The sequence below is a fragment of the Octopus bimaculoides genome, chromosome 9, assembly GCF_001194135.2.
Source record: "Octopus bimaculoides isolate UCB-OBI-ISO-001 chromosome 9, ASM119413v2, whole genome shotgun sequence".
NCBI classification, from domain to species: domain Eukaryota; kingdom Metazoa; phylum Mollusca; class Cephalopoda; order Octopoda; family Octopodidae; genus Octopus; species Octopus bimaculoides.
In genome coordinates this window covers 71,619,757-71,630,592 of record NC_068989.1, presented here as the reverse complement: position 1 = coordinate 71,630,592, position 10,836 = coordinate 71,619,757, and the positions used below count along the sequence as shown (strand labels likewise).

The following is a 10,836-nucleotide window of genomic DNA, read 5'->3' as shown; positions in this document are numbered from 1 at the left end:
ATCCTACAGAGTGCACTGAATGCATATTTTCATGGCACCAGCATTATAGAGGTCACCTTGCCACCAGCAAGACTGAAAAACTGTTGTGTCGACGCCCCCAGGTGAAGAAGTAGGATCTCCCAAGACATATAAATAGAGGTAGTCTGGCCGTGGTAGGTGTGTTGAGTAGAGATCATCCGAAGGTGCTAGATAGCAGTAGCTTGAGACATAACAAAACCCCTCATATGCTCTGCATTATCACTGCTCTGCACATTTAAAGTGGTGAGTTGGCAGAGTCATTATAGCATTGGAGAGAATGCTTCTTGGTATTTGTTTTAACTCTCTACACTGTAAGTTCAAATTCTGTCATGGTCAACTTTGTCTTATTCTTTTGGGGTCAATTCGAAGCAGAATATTGGACCTAATGCCTTGCACTATTTGTTCTGGCACTTTGTCTTCAGAGTTAAAATTCTGCTATGGCTTCTTTAGATAGAAGCATTAATCTATTACTTGGGTTAACACCATCACTTGGCACCTTGGAGAAACATTAATGGCATCAATCTCACTGGTCTACAAGAGCCTGTGAAGACTATAGCACTGTTCCTTCCTCTAGACCCAGTAAGTCATAAACAAAAACACAGAAAGTGAATATAAATTTTTCAGTATTTTCAGATAGTTAAAATGGATCTTCCACAATGTAATTGCTAATTAAATAAATACATAAATAATTCTCGCAAATTAGTATATTTGGTTATTTTTTAATTAAAAAAAACAAAGGATGATCTATAACCTTTCTTATTCATTTTCTTTTTTTATTTTCAGAGATCTGCTCATAGTTATATCCAGCAGCACAGTAAATCTACAGAAACTGTATTTCATGACTGGCTTTGGTGGATTTTCAGAGACTTACCATTCCATTTTCTGGTTTGTAGCATTTTTTATCCTTTTGGTAATTCTTTGAAAATTTCCTGTTTATATTTATTTATTTATCTTTTACCTCTTACTTGTTTTGTCATTGGATTGTGGCCATGCTGGGGCACCACCTTGAAGGGTTCAGTCTAACAAATTGACCCCAGTCCTTATTTTTTAATTTTAAGCATGGTATTTATCCTATTGGACACTTTTTGCTAGTTGTTAAGTGGTTGTGGGAGACAAACACACACACATGTATATATGATGGGCTTCTTTCAGTTTCAGTCTACCAAATCCACTCACAAGGCTTTTGTTGGCCTGAAGATATAATAGAAGACACTTGCCCAAGGTGCTGTGCAATGGGACTGAACCCAAAAACTATGCAGTTGGGGAGCAAACTTCTTACCTCACAGCTATACCTGCACCTATTTATTTATTTCATTGTTTGGTCAAGGAGAAAGGCACTGTCTTTGACTTTTTATAGGGACCTCAGATACTGATTAAGGTAGAGAAGGATGGATGGAGATATCCTCAAAGTGGAAAGCTGGTGCTAGATGCTTACAATATAATGGACTCCTATGGCACAAAAGATGTTAAATATGCCAAAGCTATAACCAAGTAGGCCTTACTGAGATTTGAACTCAGAATGCAAAGAACTTGAACAAATACTGCAAGGCATCCAATTCATCCAATTCCACCAATCCATTGGCTTGGATTGGTACTTTTTGTTTTTATCAGTCTTGAAAAGATAAATGGCAAAGTTGACCTTGGCAGGATTTGAACTCAGAGTGCAGAAAGTCAGAACAAATACCATGAAGTATTTTAGGAGATTGGCTGGAATGAGTTGTAGTATTATTTGTTCTGGTGTTCTACACTCTGATTTGAAACCTTGCTGATGTCAATTTTGCCTTTCATTCTGCCAGGGTCAATAAAATAAGAAGTACCAATCAAGTACTGGGTCAAGGGTAGGAGTGGGGTGGATTAAAAGAGTGTCTGTATCTAATCACAACTACATGGGTGGGCACTTAAAACCATTAGCAAAAACACAATACAAGTTGATACTGAATTGTCTTCAATTGCAAGTGATAGCCATAGCCTTTTACAAATGACTTCACATTATTGATTTTCTAATGCTGATGTCACAAGGCCTCAAAAGGGTAACCTTGAAGGTGAGAAATCAATTTAATCAATTCCAGGTTTACTACTCATCTTTGTCATAACTGGTGACATGAAAGGCTGAGATAATCCTTGAGTTTGAACTTGAGAGACTTTTTGCATCTTAAGCCCTTCACTTCCTACAGAGCATGGATTATCAATGACTTTTTTCCACTCTTCTTAACTCTGGGCTATTTTCCCCGAGAGAAGGTCTTCCTTTCTCAGGTCTTGTTGGTTTTGAATTCTCATCAATGCTTTCCTAACTTTTTGCTAGATGGGGATGTTGACCCCGCAGAATGTAGAGAGAACAGAATGAAATACTTACTGCAAAACATCTAATCTATCATTGTACCATTTCTGTCAACTTACTGACCCCCACATCACAAAACCAGTTTCTTGCACTGGTACAAGACCCTTGAAATTGCTTAGGGGTTAGGGTTATAGTTGATATTTATTAATATCTAAAGTATTACTTGTATTGTTTTCTTGTCCCAAGAGGGGTTCAAAACTTGGACCACAAAGGGACATGCATCAATTCATTTTCTCTAGTGTTGTATCAATTCTGCCACCACCATTAAAAGTGCACTAATGTGTTACTATTGTTTAGGCTCAGATCAACCCTGCTTGAGTAGACATTTGATCAAAACCTTTCCAAGTATGCCCTCCCATTTTTTTAGAAACATCTCACACTACATCATCCAGTCTGTTCTTTCCTTATATAAAATGCTAGTTTTGATTCCAAGGGTATTTGGCTGCTATTTTTAGCAGGTAGGGCAGCTATGTAGAGCAGGCCTGGCCAACTTGAATTACATTGCAGGCCACTTCAATCACAAAAAGTTTTTTGAGGGCTGCTTGTATACTGACAGAATGGAAAATATTATGCCTTCTCATGCTATTATGACAATAATGAATGAATGATTGTTGATTCAACATGAAATATTATCATTGCCAAAACAGTAGTATCTTTCCGTTTTACTTTTCATTACAATCGTTAATTTTTGATAAATTCTTTTAAATGTTTGTTTAAATAAACCCATTTCAAGAAAGTATCAAGCAGGCCACAAGGTAAAAACCTCAGGTTGGCCAGCCCCAATGTAGAGCCTCCCTCATTCACTGATGTGTTGTGTTTTATTTTCTTTATTCATTCATGTTTAATTTCAGGTGAAAGTAATTGATTGCTACCTGCTTGAAGGATTCAAGGTATTTTATAGAGTGTCCATTGTATTACTAACACTCTTCTCCAAACAATCAGGTAAGTTACTACAATATTTTTTTCAATATATAATTTGTAATAATGTGTAGTAATGTACTGCCTGACCTTGTGGATGTTTCATAGTTGAATTAGAAACAACCACCCAAGTATTAAAGATCAATATGACATTTTAAATGTTACACACACCATCATAGTTATCATTCAACATCTCTGTCCTTTTCCGGGCACAAGTTGGATGGTGTGTCAAGGATCTAATGATTCAAAAGACTGCATCATCAGATAAATAGTGTAAAAGAGAGAAGTTAAACAAAATATTACTGGTGTGTGCAAACATACACTTATACACATGTCAACACTAACGGCATGCATACATATACGGATATGCCCCCTCCTAGTCTTGTACACACATACACATATACAGCTAATTGTTGTGTGTGTGTATGCACTAATAGCATTTGTGAGTGTGTGTATGTATGCGTGCGGCAGTTGTGTTTGTTTGAATCTCTCTTTCCCTCTGTCATTTACTTCTATCATCCCCTTTCCACAGCATAACAGATGCTTTAGGAATCGATCGCTAGCACCTTTAATGTAATAGATGTTTTTAATGCAAGTGTATCAGCTGGGAACATACTCTTTATGTCTACAAGCACAATAAAATAAATGTAGCCAATGCTGTAAAGGATTTCATTATGTGAAGGGGATCTAGTCATAAAAACTGTGCTGAAACAACAACATAGATAACCACTATATTGATCAGTTTGTCTCTGTTGTTGTGTGTACTAGATAATGATGATAAATTCTGGTGGGTAATTAGGTGACTTTGTGAGATCCCTCTAATGCCAGTATGGAAAATAACATTCAAATAATGTAAGGTGATGCTGATACAGAAAACTGGGCAACCCGTTTCTATAAGCAATCAAAATTTGGTTAAAATAATTGTTTGGCTCTCAACATGATTATATGTAAATTTGTTGTAAGCACAAGCATGGCTGTGTGACTAAGAAGATTGCTTGCCAACTACATGGTTTTAAATTCAATCCCACTGTGTGGAGCCTTGAACACATGTCCTCTACTAAAGTCCCAGGCCGACCAAAGCCTTGTGAGTGGATCTGGTAATAGTAGACAGAAACTGAAAGAAGCCAACATAGGGGTATGTAATTTAGTTGAAAGGAGAGGCAAAGAGAGTGCGTGTTTAATGAAGGGAACACAACGTGGCTACACACTCAAATTCTTTAGAAAATCATACAACTTCATCTTGTGATTTTTAAAATAACTATAGAATTGCCATGGGTACTACGAGTTATTATTATATTTATTATTATATTTATTATTACTGAGGCAGCAAGCTGGCAGGATCGTTAGCACACCAGGCAAAATGCTTAGCAGTATTTTGTCTGCTGGAACATTCTGAGTTCAAATTCCACCGAGGTTGACTTTGCCTTTTGTGCTTTCAGGTGGTGGGGTCGATAAATTAGGTACTACTTGAGTACTGAGGTTGATGTAATCGACTATATCACTCCCCAAATTTCACGCCTTGTGCCTATAACAGAAAGGATTATTATTATTATTATTATTATTATTATTTGCACTGTATTTGCTAAATTTATTTTCTTTAAGGATGTTAATGAAGAATTCACATCAGGTTGTTAATATTATTTAACAAATTGTGCTTTTTTTTCTTAACATGTGACAGTGGTGGTTGGATTATTAGATATAGCAGCCAAATGACTCTCAAATCATATTTCTTTAAAAATAAAATGTTACATTGAACACTATAGTCCCAGATATACAAAACATATGGGATGGTCACAGCTGGAGAACTTAAATCAGGATCACACAATAAACACAACTGAGTTATAATAGTTGTTTTGTCATTGTTTAGTGCCAGCACAATCACAGTTGAGCATACTTATGATCAAAGGTATGCCAGCTGTGACCATCTCATTGATTTTGTCTCTTTTGCTTGTTTCAGTCATTTGACTGCAGCCATGCTGGAGCACTGCCTTCAAGGGTTTTTTTAGTCGAAGAAATTGACTCCAGGACTTAATTTTTCTTTTCAGCTTAGTGCCTATTCTATCGGACTCTGTTGCTGAACTGCTAAGTTACTGGGATGTAAACACACCAACACCAGTTGTCAGGCAGTGATGGGGGGGGGACAAACACACACACACATATATATATATATACACACACGTGCGCAATGGGATTCTTTCAGTTTCCATCCCCACCACCACAGGAATTTTTTTTACCTTTTATCAAAAATTACATGACACAATATGGCTGTACACTTAAACTGCACAGCAATTGATCTCACATGCAGACATATTAAACAATAGTTAATGAAACCAGAACAAATGGCTGAGTAGAAATAGTATTGGGTTACCAGCTCATGGATTCTGAGTTCAAATCTACTGTATGCATGCATATTTAAGTGTTGAATAATTGGCAGGGTTGATTTTCACTGCAGTTTTTTTTACCCATATTAAAACCAAGTTCATTTGAAGTTTTCAAGGAAAACATTTATACATAAAGATTACAATGATTAAGATAATTACTTGTTAGAGAGTGTATCACTGAAAGCCTGTAGTGAATCATGTTTGTTGACCAAGAATTAGCTACATATTTGTGTTGGTGAGTTGCAGGAAAGTTCTGTGTTCATTGGAGACAAAATGTTCCTTTTTAACCCAAAGTCAAATAGCTGTGCAATGATTCTCTGGTGCTTTGCAATTTATGGTCATGTTTTGGCAGGAAAATTGTGGAAAATTCCATTATCATAGAATTCTAACAAATTTGATTGGTCAGAATTCAGGACAAGTCCTCTGATATTCTGTGACCTATTTCTTGTTATTGAGCTGTTGTGGTTTCAAATCACAGCCCTGCCATAAAATTATATTTAAGACAGTTAAAGCTGGTCGGCTAGTGGTGTTGTAAGAAGGTAGGCATTGTAATACTTTTTCTGACTCTGTTGTTCTGATTTCAAATTTGACCAGAGTCATCTTTGCCTTTCTTTCTTTCAAGGTCAGTGAAATAAAGTACTGCTCCAGTGTGAGGTACCTTATGGTATTTGTTCTGACTCTTTGAATTCTGAGTTTTTAGGTTGCAGTCTTAATCAATGACCTTGTTTTACACAGCCACCAAGACCTTGCATGCATTTTGTAGGGTCCACTCTGTTCCAAGGCCTCTAGTTTGGGAGTAACTTCCTCCCTCCAGTGTGGGTGGCTCTTGGAAGTAAGGATCTTAGGCACAACTCTACTTTCTTTAACAAAACAGTAAAAAAGAAAACAAGGCTCATTTTCTCGTATCATTTAGAAAGTTGCCTTAGGTAGGCCATCATTCTTTCCCAAAGGAAAATCCAAGTCCCATCTATTTGTCCAAAGCATTTTCTTAAGTTTGTCCTACACATCCAGTGGCAACTCATAGGTAAAATTAGTGTAGGTGCTGCTTCAGAATATTTTTAGCTGTTGTTTTAATATTGTGTAAAAGGAAACAAATGTACAAAAAGAAAATTTATACATAAACTTGATCGGTTCACATTTTAGCCACTGCTGGGTAGTATCTTTAATTTGTTCATTGAACATCACCGCAAATTCCCCCTTGTTTTTCAACCTCTCCCCTAAATCACAAAATAAGGTGGGGGGCAGAATGTGCACTATTTTTCAAATCCTGGCAGCAAAACTGAAGCTGGAAGCAGGATAATAATCTAATTCTACACTTTATCACATTCAAGAATATAAATACGTTTTTAAGCACAACACACGCAGAGTCAAAAAGAAACACTACTTTTCACCAGAATACCGGGTCAGCCCTGTCGTTCACGCAGTGCTCTCTCTCTCTCCCTAACACGAAGCTTCCTATCGAAACACTACATTGCTGAAACTGTGAAGCACACAGTTCTATACAATGATTTTTGTATTTTTTCATAAACTAGGGGATGGCTACTAACATTAAGCTTAAGGATTATATAATGTACAAGTATAAAGAAAGAATTAAAGAAAAAAGGACTCATTATATTGAATGTTATCGATATATTGAGTGGAAATAGGTGGGTGTTGCAGTTCCTATACATGAGCCGCCGCTGTAAACATCCATAACTGTTTTCAGACATTTAGTAAGAAATAGTTGCATACGTTCCGAGAAATATAATCTTTGCTTTCATAAGTTACAAGTTACTCTAATGGGTGAAAAAAATTAGGAAGTTTGTCAAATATGTTTGGATGCCAGGGAAAATTAACCCTTTGCCTGTCTTTTAATACACAGGAGAGACAAAAGGTTAATTTTTTTGCTTCATGAAGGTGAGGTCTCTTGGAGCTGTTTATTCCTGACATCCGAGTGCAGAGTATTATAACAAGTTACCCTAAATGTTAATAAACTAGTTGGTTTAGCAACAAGATTTTACAATGAAACTGTTTGAGTTCAGGATTTGTGTAAGGCAGTTTTAAAGTTAGATCAATAGAATTTTTGATTCAAGGATATTTTTCTTATTTTGAAAGTCGAATACACAGGGTTTTCATTAATCTAAAATTATAGTGGTGGGCGTGGTAGGAATACAAAATAATTTTAAAAATTGAAATCGAGACTTTTGTTTGAGTATAATTTTTAAAAACTAAACTTAAATCTTTATAGATAAGGAAAAAAAAAAAAGATGTTTTTATTTTATCGCAAAAACTCACTTTCAATCAGTATGGAAACAGGCATTTTCGTTCAGCAATCTAAGATGGTATTTTATTTATATTAAAAACCAGTGTGCAAGTTGCGGCAAAAAAACTTTGAACTCGCCAATCTTGATAAACATTTTAATAGTAAGCGCACAATGTGTACCAGTCCAGACCATGATGATAACTGAAGAAAACAACATGGTAAAACATTAGCTACATGAAGACACCATTTCTACCTGCCTAACTTCATGATCGCCACACCAAATAGCCGCGCAGAATGTAGGAGGTTTTTTTGCCTTATACGTTAAACACTATTTTTAATGCTTTAATTTTTTCTATACGTATTTTACTGCATGTTTTGCTGAATTTTACCATCCCCTGTATAAATTTATTTCAAATTTCACAAGATGATTTAGCTAATTTTACAAAGGAACCTTTTTTTTTATGTGCGTATTATCTTGGTCTTTTTCTAGGAAAACAGCCTCTTTCTGCTAACCACACCGTTCAACAAGCTGTTCAACATTCTATAGAAAATCTGTCTATTCGTGTGGATAAATTCGGCAAGGTAAGAAAAATTCAATGTATTCCAAATAGAATTTCTTTTTCGTGAACAGATTCTATGAATATAATAAATTTTATTAGTTTCACTTCCTTTTAAAGAGGTTGTTAAGCTATCAGATACTTCCTATATAAGACAGCCTTGGTTCAGCATTATATGCGAATGAAACAGCTTGTTAATTAATTGGTACAGCGCCTCTAGTGGTACCGCACCTCCTTAGTGTTCATTCTTATATTTTGGTGGATTGGTTCAGTAAGACTCAAGAGTTATTCTACAGTTTGTTAGTACCATAAGCACAGCACTGGTGATGGTATTCCAACCGTGACTTTTCGGTCAGTATTCTAACGCATTATTAATTTCGCTTTCTTTAATTTTAATGTAACAATTTTGCGTATGTATATGTCTACACGCACATATATAAACACATGTAATCTTTCAGTATTAGTAGACGACGCCATTCACATTTTTTTATTCAGCTTAGCCTCTTTATCTGTCTTGGTGAATGACGTTCGTTGTCTACTAATACCGAAAGATTGGCTTATATCGTGTATGTCTGTGTATCAGGTATGCACAATGAGTACTCAGGATAGGCTACAGTAATTAAAGTAACTTAACAACGTAGGGCCGTATCGCAAGACATGCTATAATTATAGATGTGTGCACCCACCCTCATTTTTTCATGGAGTTTTCAGAGGTATGTTTTGGACTACATTAAAGATTGTCTCGGAATTTGACGTGAAGGTGGGGGTTCAAGTACCTCAGCTGTCTCTTCGTTCTGATGAGGTGCGTGAATTATCAGCCCCCCCCCCCCCATCAATTTATTTTCTCCTCAAATTCCGACATAATCGTAATCTACATCATCTGAAAAGTATTTGTTGAAAATATTACCTTAAAATATGCGTTTTTCAGAAAGTTATGAAGAAACAAAGTCGGGGGTAGGTTGGACACACATCTGTAGTATAATACCTAAAATATCAAGTCTCAACCTCGGTTCTCGGGTTGTTAACTTTCTATAAGTGATAACATATTTTTTCTCTTGCTTTTTCACCGCAGCCAAAAATTGTGACTTTTTCCTTTCCCTGTTTAGTATGTTATTGTTCTCTCCAAACACCAGAATACTTCGTTATACAATACGAATTCATTCAGATGTTATAATAATGTTGTGTTTATTAGCGTCCATAATGTTGCAACTTAACCTATTCATGGATATTAAGGTTTACGTCATTTGTCGGTAATTTTTTAAGGTTATATCAAATGTCTTTTGCTCTGGTTAAGATGTTAGATGTGCATTTTTTTTAAAGAGAGATTTGGTTGTTGTTTCTAGTGAGGTGGAGCGACTTTGTTCTTTAGGCCACTAACTACCCTGCTCAAGCATTCCAACCATGATCATTCCGTATTTTAAGGCTATGTTCATCAAGCATGCCATTTGCCTTCAGATGGTAGTAATTCAGTCATGGGCAATCTTCGGCCCGCAAGACTTCCTGAATGGGGCGCACCTAACAAAAAATTACCTTGAATTTATTTTAGTTGTACAGCCCGCCTACTAATGAGCCATGTCTCGTGTGACCCGCTTTTCGGAAAAGGTTGCCCATACCTCCCATACTTGAGAACGATGCAAAGGAGATTTGACTGTTATTTCATGTAAGGTGGAGCGACTACGTACAGCATGCCTCAATGATCCTGTTGTGTTGTTCTTAACCCCAGGTTAACTGCGAACACAGAAATGAAAAAAGAAAAGTGTTTCATCTGTGACCATCAATGTTTGGTCTAAGCATTACATTTTCTAATGTGTTTCTGTATTTGATATTAAGCAAAGGTTCACTAACGGTACGCCGTGAAATTTAAGACAAATAAGTTAAATCTCTAGAAAATCCAAATTAATTGTTTCAGCATGTTTAAAAATGTATTAATATATTTATTACATGATTAATAACGTAAAAGCGGTGTTATTGTATGGGGCTGAGACATGGCGAACAACAGTTAAGTCAAATAAGCAAATACAATCATTCATCAACAGATGCTTGCGTAGTATTACTTAAAATCAGATGGCCCGAACACACAAGCAATATGGAGCTATGGCAAAGAACGAATCAAGTTTCGATTAGGGAAGAAAAAGTGGAAGTGGATTGGTAGCACAATTAGAAAGGACACACCAAATGTAGCGAAAAGTGCTTTACAGTGGAATCCGAATGGATTTAGAAAGAGGGGTAGGGCTAAGAACTCGTGGCGTAGATCAACACAAAAGGAACTAGAGAAAGGGAGACATTCATGACACAGTATAAGTACAGAAGCGAGAAATTATGCGACATGAAATTCAATTATAAGTGGCCTATACTCCGCGTTGGAGGGTTAAAGGCAAGAAA

General features: G+C 36.2%; 1 protein-coding gene across 3 annotated transcripts in view; it reads left to right on the top strand.

The window, feature by feature from the left end:
• Positions 1 to 10,836, top strand: part of LOC106869090 (GTPase-activating protein skywalker) — a 74,982-nt gene that overhangs the window by 28,090 nt on the left and 36,056 nt on the right. For all 3 annotated transcript variants that reach the window (XM_014914616.2, XM_014914615.2, XM_014914617.2), the window contains exons 4-6: positions 802 to 903; positions 3,208 to 3,298; positions 8,388 to 8,479. In XM_014914616.2, the coding sequence (XP_014770102.1) occupies positions 802 to 903; positions 3,208 to 3,298; positions 8,388 to 8,479 (285 nt within the window). The remainder of the gene's footprint in view (positions 1 to 801; positions 904 to 3,207; positions 3,299 to 8,387; positions 8,480 to 10,836) is intronic.